General features: G+C 40.2%; 2 protein-coding genes across 2 annotated transcripts in view; one reads left to right on the forward strand and one right to left on the reverse strand.

Moving 5' to 3' along the window:
- The first annotated feature begins 7460 nt into the window (after nt 1-7460).
- Nucleotides 7461-13754, forward strand: part of CARD14 (caspase recruitment domain family member 14) — a 46330-nt gene continuing 40036 nt past the window's right edge. The window contains exon 1 of the mRNA XM_072112320.1: nt 7461-7577. The gene's annotated coding sequence lies outside the window, so the exon portion shown is untranslated. The remainder of the gene's footprint in view (nt 7578-13754) is intronic.
- On the reverse strand, nt 10487-12437 carry LOC140065995 (posterior protein-like). Its single transcript, XM_072113560.1, has 2 exons — nt 11057-12437; nt 10487-10506 (listed from the first exon to the last, which is right to left on the reverse strand). The coding sequence occupies exons 1-2, from the start codon at nt 12435-12437 to the stop codon at nt 10487-10489; spliced, it is 1401 nt and encodes a 466-aa protein (XP_071969661.1).

Genomic DNA, 13754 nt, shown 5'->3' on the forward strand with positions numbered 1-13754 from the left:
ATTAATATCTGTTTAGGAAGGACAATGGTTTAAGATGCTCTTAAATAATCCACCTGTTGTAACTTGATCGAGAGTATCTCAGCCCATCGCTCCACCTAGAAACAAGTATAATTTAATTTGGCGTTCATGTAAATCAGATGTCAAGAAGAATAGAAGCAAAAAGACGTGGTGGAATATCCACGACAAAAATCCTGCAGCAGCCCCGACTATGACACAAAAATACCTACAAACATGCTGCAGATTCAATACCAACAACTCATTAACAAGAGCGTGGGATTAGGGTTACCATGGGTTCTGGATTGTATGAAATTTATCGCCCGTATCTGTTTAATTTTTTAAAAATAATACAAAGATACAGAATCAGAGCTAAGCTTACTGCATAGATACAGTACCAGAATCAAGCTCACTCACTAATTAGATACCAGAACCAAGCCTACGACCAAGGTTGCTTCAATGATACAACACGAAAGCCAACCAAGCTTGTCGCAAAAATACAATGCCAGAGACAAGCATACTACATAGATACAGTATCAGAACCATTTTTACTACATAGATACAGTATCAGAACCATGTGTACTACACAGATACAGTATCAGAATCAAGCTTACTGTATAGATATGTGGTCAGAACGAGTTTTATTACATAGATAAGGTACCAGAACCAAGCCTGCGACCAAGGCTGCTGCAACAATACAACACAAAAGCCAACCAAGCTTGCTGCAAAAATACAATGCCAGAAACAACTTTACTACATATATACAGTATCAGAACCAATTGTACTACACGGATAGAGTATCAGATTCAAGCTTTCTACATAGATATGTTGTCAGAATGAGCTTTACTACATAGATACAGAACCAGAACCAAGCCAACAACCAAGGCTGCGACAACGATACAACACGAAGGCCAACCAAGCATGTTGTATAAATACAATGCCAGAGACAAGCTTACTACATAGATACAGTATCAGAAGCATTTTTACTACATAGATAAGGTACCAGAACCAAACTTACGATCAAGGCTGCTGCAACGATACAACACCAAAGCCAACCAAGCTTGTTACATAAATACAATGTCAGAGACAAGCTTACTACATAGATACGTTGTCAGAACCAGCTTTACTACATAGATACAGTACCAGAATCAAGCTTACTACATAGATACAGTACCAGAATCAAGCTTACTACATAGATATAGTTTCAGAACCAAGCTTACTACATAGAAGCTATTACAGAAGTAAACTTTCAAAATAGATACAGTACCAAGCTTGTTACATACAGGCGGTCTCCTACTTAAGAACACCCGACTTACAGACGACCCCTTGTTAAAACGGACGTCTGGTAATTGATAATTTACTGTACATTAGTCCCAGGCTAAAATAAACAGCTATAACAGTTATTAAATGTGTCTGTAATGAAGCTTTATTGTTAATCCTGGTTCTTATTATAATCCAACATTTTTAAAAACCCAATTGTCACAGAGACCCAAAAAAATTTTGTCTGGGGTTACAATTATAAAATATACAGTTCCGAATTACATACAAATTCAACTTAAGAACAAATCTACAGAACCTATCTTGTATGTGTATAAAGTACAAGCCATGGGACCTGTGCTCTATGCAAATTATGAGCCCCCATCTATTTAATTGTTTTAATTATTTGATATCTAAGTACAGTATCAGGGTTAGACTTACTACATAGATACAGCACCAGAACTAAGCCTACTACATTGCTGTACAGCTATAGAGCCATAAACAGGCTTATTACATTGATACAGAACCAGCACCATACTTACTACAAAGATACAGTACAAGAACCAGGCTGCATATATCCACTTACAGGAAAATCCTTACTACGTAGACACAGTACTGAGATTATTAAATACATTTGGTATAAGCAGGGGCCCCACTACAAACCAAGATTTCTGGGATCCTAAACTACTATAAATCCTGAATCAGTGTCCAATCATCTCCCTGGGCAACATTTTTTTAATTTGACCCTGACCTGGTTTGTTGTTGGCTTTCATTTAGTACTTAACTCACTTCTTGAACCTTCCCTGAACTTCTTACAGACCTATGACTTGTTACCTGGATTTATTGCTTCCTATTTGTTTGGCTTTATATACTCTGTCCTGCTGTGACCTCGGCTTATCTACTGGTAATTCCTCAGTTTACCGTAAGATTACATCTTCCTGGCATAATGTCGGCAGGCAGCGCTGACACTTTGAGCCATAGAGGTAACATCAGTCCTTTGCAGCCAAGACCAACCCTTCTTGTGAGGGGCAGTCATGAACATCAAAGGTCACATGTAGACTTTGTCCCACAGATGGTTGTTCCAGTTCATTTTAGGTACTTTATTACGCTTCTGAGTCTTCTGTTCTTTGTCAGTTCCCTGTAGACGTTACATTTTAAGGAACAATTTGAGCCAGGGTATAGCTTTTGTTGCCATTACATTACAGTTATTACATAGATACAAGACCAGAACCATGCTTTCTACATAGATACAGTACCAAACCCATGCTTACGACTTAGATACAGTACAAGAGCCAAGGTAACTACATATTTACACTACCAGAACCAAGCTTTGTACATAGATGCAATATCAGAACCAACCACCTACTTAGATAGAGTATAAGAACCAAGGTTACTACATAGACTCGGTGTCAGAACCAATATTACTACATAGATATAGTACCAAAACCAAGATCACTACATAAATACAAAACCAGAAACAAACCTATACACAGAAACAGTACCAGAACCAATCTTACAACATTGATACAATCCCAGAACCAAGCTTATTACATAGATACAATACCAGAACAAAGCTTCTGCACAGAGAGTACCAAAGCCAACTTTACTAAGTAACAAAAATTTCAGAACTGTCTACTGCATTGATACAATTCCAGGACCAAGCTTACTACATAAATACAATACAAGAACCAAGCTTATACATAGAAACTGTATCAGAACCTTATTTTATAAAGAGTACCAGAACCAACTTTCCTAAGCAATAAAAATGTCATAACTATGCCTACTGCATATGATACATTACCAAAACCAAGCTCACTACATAAATACAATACCAGAACCAAGGTTATACATAGGAAGCAGTAACCAATCTTACTACATTGATACAGCATTAGAAACAACCTCACTGCATAGATACCGAATCTGAATCATGCTTACTACATAGATACAATCCCAAAATCAAGCTCTATGTAGATCAATATTGTTATAGTTATATTGACAATATATATGACATCAAGTCACACGACGTATATACAGCCGCAAACTTGCAGTCGTACATACATCCCCCTTAGAAAGCAATGGCGCACGGAGCGATATGGTACCGCACACGTGGGGCACCGCACCGCTCCTTACACGGGGAGAAGATAGGACATGTCTGGACAGTGCACAATGGATCGCTATAGAGAGGGGAGTGGTCACCCCTCCTGCTCTCCATCGCGGCCGACGTATGCCCACCAGGCCATAGCCATGCAGACATACGTCAGTGTGCATATGGTCTAATTCTGCTTGATTTTATCAAATATTTTTAATTTATTAAATTTTTTTTTATTTCCAATGCATCACGCAGAGTATTCAACATAAGCAAGTACAATTTCTCCCATAGAAACCAAGACCTCGTATGGTATTGGGAACAGAAAAACTGAGTTATATTAAGGCCTGTCCACTAAGGGTTAGACTATAAGATGCACTGATAGCGTACAATGAGTTTTTCATTTATTTTTATTGGTTCATAGTGGAATCCAGTAACAGGGATATTCTAGGTCGCTTGATTTCTTCAGATCCTCTAAATTTCCTCTGCAATGTCCCATCAAATTAGTCAGTGAGTTGGGATGCTTGAGCCAAAAATGTATTCTTTCCCTTTAAGAAAAAAAGAGAGATACCTCACAGTCACACATCAACTGGTGTGACATGGACTTTGGACCAACCTTCACGCCTTCCTGGTCTGACCTGTTCTGTAGCGACACACTCACATTCCTGCCACCAGGAGACGTCTCTTGGTCGTCTATAAAACGGCATGGCTCGTACCATCTCTTAGGTTCTCCTGTCCTTTGGCTGGTGGTTGTCTGGTCCCCTGACAATTTTGAAACTTAAAGGGGTTGTGGGATATTAATAAAAACTTTACTGTTGGGCGAGGGGGTGGGGTAGAGTTGGCCCCTGTTTGACAACTTCCGCTCTGACAACTATAGCGCTGGGACATGGGATGGATGGGTGTGCCGGGCAGGCGGCATAGTCGGATCACAGGTGCCATGGCCTTGTAAACAAACAGGGGCATGGCAGCGATGGACAGTGGTGCTGGACACCGGAAGCGCCGAGGGAGGTGAGGTGACACTAAACCACCAATCTTGAAGGATATGTGGGTTTTTTAGTGTCCTAAATCGCCTTGTCCACTTCAATGTGTCCTTTTGAAGGTCTTAATATATGCTTGCGTAGGTCTTCACGTGGCCTTTTGAAGGAGTCCTGTAAACACCTGACAAATGGCTGTAGAGGAGCTTAAATATTGGTCATCTTGGTAGATGGCTTAGCATGGCTCTAATAGACCCCCCACCTCCCTGGAGATTAGTAGGCGCATACGCCGCCATTGCAGTTAAGGAGTCGTCCACTCAACTGTTCAGGTTTGGACTTTGGCGTGCCTCAGTTGGTTGTGATATAGTGTAGTGTAAAAGCTTCTGGAGTAGCTTACTCCTTCGTCAACTTCTATAGAGTATGTTAAACATCAGGTTCTCCCGGTAATCATGACATTGCTGAATGCTTTTCTCATCATTTATAAGCTTAAATTTTTTTTTCAACCTTCTGGACATTGATGGCTTTTCCATAAGAGAGGTCATCAACAAATTAGAGAGGTCAATAACAAATCAGCGGGGGTCCGACAGTTGGTGTGGGATCTCACATTTCCGGCCTTTGTTGGATACTCCTTGAAATATGCCTTCATCAGGTCTAGAGTTAAGCAAACACTGGTAGCTGGTAGAAAGGGGACCTTCCCTGCCCGACAGGGACCCAATGAAGGTGGCTCTTTGCTTCCGAAATGTGCAGTCCCGGATTTAAAAAAGCATGGACAACTCTCCATTTGGCCTAGCTGTGGTACACGAGTCAAGTGAACCCCATTCTGGAGATAGATGCCTGGCCCCCTCCATGGATGTTCCTCCATGGTGAGGTTCCTAAGTTGGGCCCACACTGATCTTGATCATTTTGATGACCTTTCCTAGGATAGATCATCAATATCTAGAAGCTGAAATGACACTTTATCTTTTCTTAGGAGATAACTAGATACTTCTGTTATAACTTTTATTGACCGGTATATTGGACTGAGTGGTACTTGTTACACGCCATTGTAATATTATACTATTTATATGTTTTTTTATCACTTATATCACTATCGATGTTAACTTTTAACTTGTATTTATTATTATCATCACATTTTTATATGTGATGAACCTTGAATTCTACTGTGTATTTCCCTGTCCTTTTCCTCTATTACACCCTGGTTGGCAGTTCTCTGTTTATACCTCAAGAAGGCGCCAGTGTGACACCACAACACAGTTTATTCAGTAGAAGAAAGACACATGTCCATCAAATTCAACCAAGAAAGAGAAAGGATTGGATGAGGAAGGGATTTAGGGGAAACAATTCTATATAACATAACTGTCAATGTTATTTAGGTGTAAAAAGGCATCTAGACCCTTCTTGAAGCTCTCTGCTGTCCCTGCTGTGACCAGCGCCTGAGGCAGGCTATTCCACAGATTGACAGTTCTCATAGTAAAAAAGCCCTGTCGCCTCTGGTGATTAAACCTTGTTTTCTCCAGACGGAGACAGTGCCCCCTCGACTTTTGATTTGTTTTAATCTTGAACAACTTACCACCATATACTTTGTATGGACCATTCATATATTTATATAAATTAATCATGTCCCCTCGTAGTCGTCTCTTTTCTAAATAAATCTAGTTGTTTTAATCTTTCCTCATAACTGAGACCCTCCATACCCCTTATCATTTTTGTGGCTCTTCGTTGTCCCTTCCCCAGCTCCAGGGCTTCCTTTTTATGGACCGGTGCCCAGAACTGGACAGCATATTCCAGGTGTGGCCGAACCAGTGCCTTGTATAGTGGTAATATTACATCCCTATCCCGAGAGTCCAGACCACTGCTGATACATGACAAGATCTTTCTAACTTTAGAGGCAGCTCATTGACATTGGGGGTCATTTACTAAGGGCCCGATTCGCGTTTTCCCGACGTGTTACCCGAATATTTCCGATTTGCGCCGATTGTACATGAATTGCCCCGGGATTTTGGCGCACGCGATCGGATTGTGGCCCATCGGCGCCGGCATGCGCGCAACGGAAATCGGGGGGCATGGCTGAACGAAAAACCGCCGCATTTTAAAAAATAATTGTGTCGCGAATATTTCACTCACCTTCATCCAGGATAGGCCGGTGTATTTCGAGGCATTCCAGCGGACTTCAGCGCAGCAGCGCAACGGCGGAGGAACTACCATCATAAATCCCGGCCGGACCCGAATCCAGCGCAGAGAACGCGCCGCTGGATCGCAAATGGGCCGGGTAAGTAAATCTGCCCCAGTGTGCTGTTATTTAATCTTTGATCTACTAGTACCCCCAGGTCCTTCTCAACAAGGGACTCTCCCAGATTTACTCCCCCAAGGACATATTTTGCCTTTGGATTATTAGCCCCCAAGTGCATAACCTTACATTTATCCACATTGAACCTCATTTGCAAAGTGGATGACCAAACACTCAGTTTGTCCAAGTCCCCCTGCAGCCTATGAACATCCTCCTGTATTCTGTGTCAGTAGTAAGTGCAGTGTCTGTGAGGTCAGCGCTAATGAGTTATCTATAAACCCTCAATCAATCCCCCCCAAAAATTAAAGGGTGTCAATTAGTTGCCAGTAGCTACTTTTAGGCTTTTAGGTCCACCATAGTAATGCTGCTTGCCTAGTACAGTGGATTTTCAAATCAGAACCAAAACCAGAAATCTCAATTCTCATATTCAGCCGTGCTGGATGTGCAAGGCTCTTGGTCCGGGTCTAAGGTGCATATAATTGAAGGAGGGAAAAGCTTAAGAAATTCTGCACCGGCAAAAAGAGGACTAAAAAATAAAAAGCAGTTTATTTAATCCAATTTATTTTTTTTTTTAAAGTGACATCACTTGAAAAAACAAAAAGAAATCATTTTTTTTTATGCAATAACTTATTAAAATGCATTTAGTCATATTTCCGGAGGAGATAATTTAGTTACCTCTAGGAAAGTGTGACGCAGATCATATTCAATAATAGGGTTTTTTTTTTGCATATTTTTAAAAATTCCACAAATAAGAAATGAAGTTATGTAATGTTCTTTGCCTTTAAGAGGCATTCACCATGAGTCAATAGTGGGAAGTATATGCAACCCACAAGACAGGCTTTTCTACTCTCTACTACTACTACACTCCCATCACACTCACTACAAGTGTAGTCAAGGATTAGGAGAGAAAACACTGATGTGGATACAAGGTTTTCCGTCTGAAGAAGGTCCCCTGGGCACCGGCGACAGCAGCAGCAGGGTAAGTCCATGTACATTATATTGTATAATGATGGTATATTATATATTAATATGAACTGTATAGCACAGAGGGCGTTATCACTCCCGAAAAAGTACGAGAAGCTATGAGATCTGGAATATGGAACCACTAAAACTGACCAATACGAGCAGACTCGGACTGGCCCACAGGTGAACAGGTGGATCCACCGGTGGGCCCCTCAGCTAGGTGGACGCCCAGGCCCTGCATAAGTAGTACTGGATAAGGTACCCTCTCTGTAATTTATACATATATTAAGCATAGAGCATCTCAGCTATCCTATATATTTATATGATTATATTAAGAGATTATGTAAAAAACTTGTAACTGTGGTGGGCCCCAAGATCCGATTTTACTGGTGGCCCCAAGGTATCCCAGTCTGACATTGGATACGAACATCTTATTGTTATGTAGTTGTGGGGTCAGGTCTAGTTTCTGCTTCAACTTCTGGTTTCTTGATGTGGTCTGCATTAAAAATGTTGCTTTACTAAATGCTGAAAAAGTTGAACATAGACACATCCATTATTATGGTCTTCATGTTAGATTCTCTTTTATGAATGTCTTTAGGGAAAATATTCTTAAGGGTAGGGTATAATAAGGTCCAACTGCTGGGGCGTCCACCAGCCATGAGAACGGGATCCCCAAGGAATCAAAAGAACAGGGATCTCGTTCTGTGTGATGGGTGGAGTGGCCGATTCAGCAGGGTCTATTGTATGATTGTGCCGGTAATTGCCAAACTTGGTCACTTGGTCGGTGTAATATCTGCTTGGTTTTGGGGTGCCAGTCAATATTAAATTAACAACAATATTCAATGGATCTTTATAGGGGATTTATTAAGGGTACAATACAGGGGAATACACATAGAGGGTAAACTAACTAAGGGACAGAGAGATGGTAGGGAAGGAAGTGCTCTAACTAAAGATCTGTATCATCTTATATACACACACACATAGCTCACATACATTGCCCATCATCCCACCTCCACCACTGTCTTGGCCAATCCAATGAGGATATAGAGTCAATACATTCTTATCACACAACTTGCAGGACAAGTAACTTGAGTCTTTGTTTCCCACAGGATCTGGAAGAATCTCCAGGGGGGCAATGGCCTCCAGGTGTAATAGCACAGTCCATTGTTATCACATGCAGCTGTCTCTGCAATCTTTATTAGGGGCAATGTAGGCATTTATGGCTTAGTTCTTCCTCTGTCCACAAAGACCCTTAAACTGTCTCAAGCCACATCATGTCATATTTCCAACATTATGCCCCTTTGGGCCTGAAAGGCCCACACACCATTAGACCATGTTTAGAACAGAAATAAAACCCATTTCTTCTCCATTATCTTCTTTGGGTGTTGAAATGATCTTTCTTCTTCTGGCTTTTCCTCAAGGTAAAGTAGTTGAAGGTTGTATGGGTAAGGGATAGGGCACCAATGGTCATCACACCATTCACTCACATTCATTCTCATATCCATTCCTTGAATAACATTTTTCATCTATACCATTTATCCAGCAAATATAGATCTCCATATATGCTAGTAACTGTCATATTTACAATATGCAAATATAAATCCCACGTCATATAGAATGCAAGCTGGCAATAACATCGTAGATATCAACATAAGCTATAGATATGAAATTACATAAAAGGAAACCCAAACAGAACTATAAAACATTACCAATAGTAAATCAAAGGATTGATTTCAAGTAGAAGTTTGCAGGGTGGTTTATCTAAGGGTTTCCAGATTTACTTGACTTCAAATATGTTTAGTTTAAACATAAACTTTCATTTAGCTTTTTCCCATTACCAAATCTAATTCTTTAAGTTTATATTTACACTCCATAGAAATGTTCATATCACACCTTATATATGTCTCCCATCGTCCTGACTTATAAATTAACCAAAAGTATATCAAGTGCATAAAACACATAGCAAAAAAAATTATAAGTCATTCCACTAATCAACCTTTAGAGTAGGTGTCCATCTAACCTCTTATATTGGTAATCTTACTTGTGCATTATACAATATAGTAACCGTATACTGAGCCATTAATTACTATATGTTTTACGCAACCTTGAAGACACACACATAGATTAAGAACATTAAAATTAAAAAAAAATTCAAACTGAATGCTGCTTTTAATACCCTATGTTCTTCATTTAGATGCTTTACTGGTATAAAGGAGCGTGCAGTTTGTTTGAGAAACTTAAAATTAAGTTGCCAGTGAGACAAATGTATCAGAGAAAAAAACCTTAAATAAAAAAAAATTAAATATTTATGTGAATTCACTATAGTCTGCCCCTTTGGTACTGCATTACTCTCTAAAACCATGCCCCTTTGGTACCACAAAATGGTACCAAACACTGTATAAAAAAAAAAAATAATACTTGAATCAAGAAAAAAAAAATGCTCCATTTATAGAAAAAAAAATGGGGAAAAAAAATCCAACAAATCCAACATTCCTGAGCATCAGGAACAAAAACAAAAAATGTGTATTGACACAGTTTACATACTACATTTAACAGAACACAAAACAGACAACATAAAACAATGAGAGCTAATTCAGCTTCTACACATCTTAGGGTGGGACAGCAGGCAGTTTCCAATCCTTCTTCTGTCAATGATTAAGTAAGGTCATCTATGGGACAAGATAAAGAACAGACATAGCACAAAAAAAAAACAACAATTATATTACACACAAGACCTACACATCACAATGGGATGTTACTTCATATTTTTAATTGTTTGCAAACAATTAACGCTCATAAATTTTGAGCTCATTACACCACGTGGTTTTATTTGTAAAGACATCAAACTTTATACAAACAATATCTTTCACATACTACTTTTTAATGACCTGTAAACAAAAATGTCAATATTAATAACTTGTTTCTTCAGCCAACCACCTTGTTGCCTAAAACAAAAACATAATGAGTTATCACACAAACAATAATTAAGACAGATATGTAAAACACAAGATCAAAGAATGGAACCTGTAGAGACAAAACAAAGTGTTAGTTTCTTTGTCCTGGAGTCATAAGACACAAGACATCCAGCCTACAAAAGAAAGACAAAATAGTTAGAAACCAAGAAATTCATACCATTAACACAATTCCAAATCCATTTATTCACAATGTGTATTGCTATAGCCACACATTAATAAGCCATGCTGCTGTTATACTGTGCAGAGTTTATTAGCAGGGGGAGGGCAATCTGTGACCAGCTCCAGAATAGCCAGAATGGCAGCCCTGCCCATGGATTGTACCCTGGGACATTCATACCTGCCTTGTGCTCCCTGCCATGAGGGGGAGGCTGTTCTTTCTTATCCCTGTGTATATTGGGGATTTTATTTGCATGTGATGTATTCTCCTCACATGTCTCTGTATGGCTAGTGCCAGGAGGTGTCATGGCCTCCTCACATGTCTCTGTGTGGCTACTTCCAGGAGGTGCCATGGTCTTCTCACATGTCTCTGTGTGGTTACTTCCAGGAGGTGTTGTGGCCTCCTCAATGGTCTCAGGCTCAATGGCATCAATTTCTGCATTCAATGAATTATAATGTTTCCCATGGTTTGCATTATTTACATCACAGAAACGTTTAATATGTCCAGGCCTCCCACATCCATAGCAATACCAGACATGTCTCGTCCTCCTAGCTCTGTACTCTGTAGACAGATATCCTGATGGTTCATCCTTATTGTTCTCCTCACACCAGTCCCTGAGTATATTAATAAAGTTCTCTAGGGATGTGGCATTTCTAAGGGCAACCTTTGTGGTGTAATCCACATTACACTGATTTGCCATTGAATAGAGGAAATCAGAGTCATCCTGAGACATATCGGGGCAGTTGTAAACACTCTTAAATAATGTCAGATACTTGTTACAGAAGATAAGGGGGTCATCACCTGTCCTGAACCTATATCTTCTCAGGGTATTCTCACCCCTTATGTCTCTGCCTCCCATGATACGCTGCAATTCCTTCCTTCTTAAGTCCACGCCACTATCATCATCTCCCATGTGTGTAGATGACAACTGTGCGGCCAGAGGCCCAGGAAGCCATGCTCGGAGCAGAGACCAGGCATCCGCATTACACAAGTTGTATTGCTTCACCACAGCTTCAAATTTATTGGATACAATTATTGGTGATTCATTTGTATCCCATTCTCCAATAACCTGACACAGATGTAGTCTATCCTGGATGGTGAGTGTTGGAGACTTATCTGCAGGTATTAGACTCTGTTCATCACTCCAACCCCCGGGTGTGACAATGCAGACATCTGCTGCTTTATGGCACGTCTGGTTTTGTACTTGGAGGGACCGGATCTGCTCTTCTTGTTTACACAGTTGGGCCATTGTTTCAGACAATTGACCCTTTAGTGATGTAATTATCATGTCCCTCTGCTGTATCTCCCTTTCTAAGGAATGTATATGAGCTTCAGTAGATACAGAACTCAATCTACACTCATGTAGCTGCTTATCCAAATCTTCATTTCTTATAGACAGCTCATCCACCTTTGCTTGTAGATTATCCATCTCACTAGTTGTTTTAGCAGAAATGTCAATCACAGAGTCACTGATTCTGTCTATACTTTCCTTACATTGGAGCCTTTGTATGGACCAATTTACTTCCTTTACCTCAGCCAATTCTTTCATCTTAATTAACATCATAACTTCATTGCCCAACCTTTCTTTCTTCCCTCTCTTACTGAGCACTTTCCTATCTAACTTCTCATTATGGGCCTTACATTGCATCATCAGCTCCTTATATTGCTCCTCTAGTGAACCATCTGCACATGACTGGTATCTAGCAGAGGAATACTTTTTCACAAACTTTTGAACAAGTTCCATCTCTGTTACCACAATACACACCGACAAACACACAAATGACAAACTAAGCAAACACAGTTTGTGTAATTACCTACTATACTAACTTTCCGAAAGGCTACTTTACACACTGCTTACACCTTTATACTCATTCAACCTAAGAAAATGTACAGCTATACCCAGGAACAAACTTTTTCCTACAACTTTACCTCTGTACACTAAAACACAACCGCTCACACTTAACGTTAACCTACAATCTCAACAAGCGACTTCCTATACATTCACATGAAACAAGCTGGCTTATCAAAGATAATAATGTAATATGAAAACTTGTTACTTACCAGGATTTCCTCTGTACCAAAGATCCAAATTCCGTTCACAGATTGAAGTAGCGCAGATATGTTGACGTGGATTCTCTGTAGAATTTAAATTACAGGTCCCATCTGGGGTGCCAAATGTAATATCTGCTTGGTTTTGGGGTGCCAGTCAATATTAAATTAACAACAATATTCAATGGATCTTTATAGGGGATTTATTAAGGGTACAATACAGGGGAATACACATAGAGGGTAAACTAACTAAGGGACAGAGAGATGGTAGGGAAGGAAGTGCTCTAACTAAAGATCTGTATCATCTTATATACACACACACATAGCTCACATACATTGCCCATCATCCCACCTCCACCACTGTCTTGGCCAATCCAATGAGGATATAGAGTCAATACATTCTTATCACACAACTTGCAGGACAAGTAACTTGAGTCTTTGTTTCCCACAGGATCTGGAAGAATCTCCAGGGGGGCAATGGCCTCCAGGTGTAATAGCACAGTCCATTGTTATCACATGCAGCTGTCTCTGCAATCTTTATTAGGGGCAATGTAGGCATTTATGGCTTAGTTCTTCCTCTGTCCACAAAGACCCTTAAACTGTCTCAAGCCACATCATGTCATATTTCCAACAGTCGGGTCCTCTAGACAGTGAATTGGAAAAGCGGAGATAGCCAGATTCTTCTGCTCCTAGACTAATTGAGGGACGAGGACCCGGTATCCAGCTGTCAGACACAGACAGAGACTCTAAGAAGAGGGTAGAAGCGGTTTATTACAGCTTCTGCCTTCTCTTTTCTTCACTGCTTAGCACTAAAGTAGCGCTATGCAGTGATTGTAGGAGCCGGTGGTGCTGTCAGCTCTGTAGACCAAGACCGCTAGGTCTGTAGGGGTTAATCAGAGCTAGAACCCAGCTAGGACCCAGACCCAGTACAGCTCTCACTATAACTGTAACCTGTGGATAGGGCCTACTGTAACTTGTTTTGTGGGAAAACCCCCGTTAAACTGCCACGTAC

Source organism: Engystomops pustulosus, chromosome 6 (assembly GCF_040894005.1).
Source record: "Engystomops pustulosus chromosome 6, aEngPut4.maternal, whole genome shotgun sequence".
NCBI lineage: Eukaryota > Metazoa > Chordata > Amphibia > Anura > Leptodactylidae > Engystomops > Engystomops pustulosus.

Excerpts from the sequence above, each read along its gene's own strand:
- LOC140065995 (XM_072113560.1), bottom strand. The coding sequence starts at position 12,437 with ATGGAACTTGTTCAAAAGTTTGTGAAAAAGTATTCCTCTGCTAGATAC. Across the intron at positions 10,507-11,056 it reads AAGTAACCACACAGAGACAT|GCAACAAGGTGGTTGGCTGA; the intron begins GTGAGAAGACCA and ends TTTTTGTTTTAG.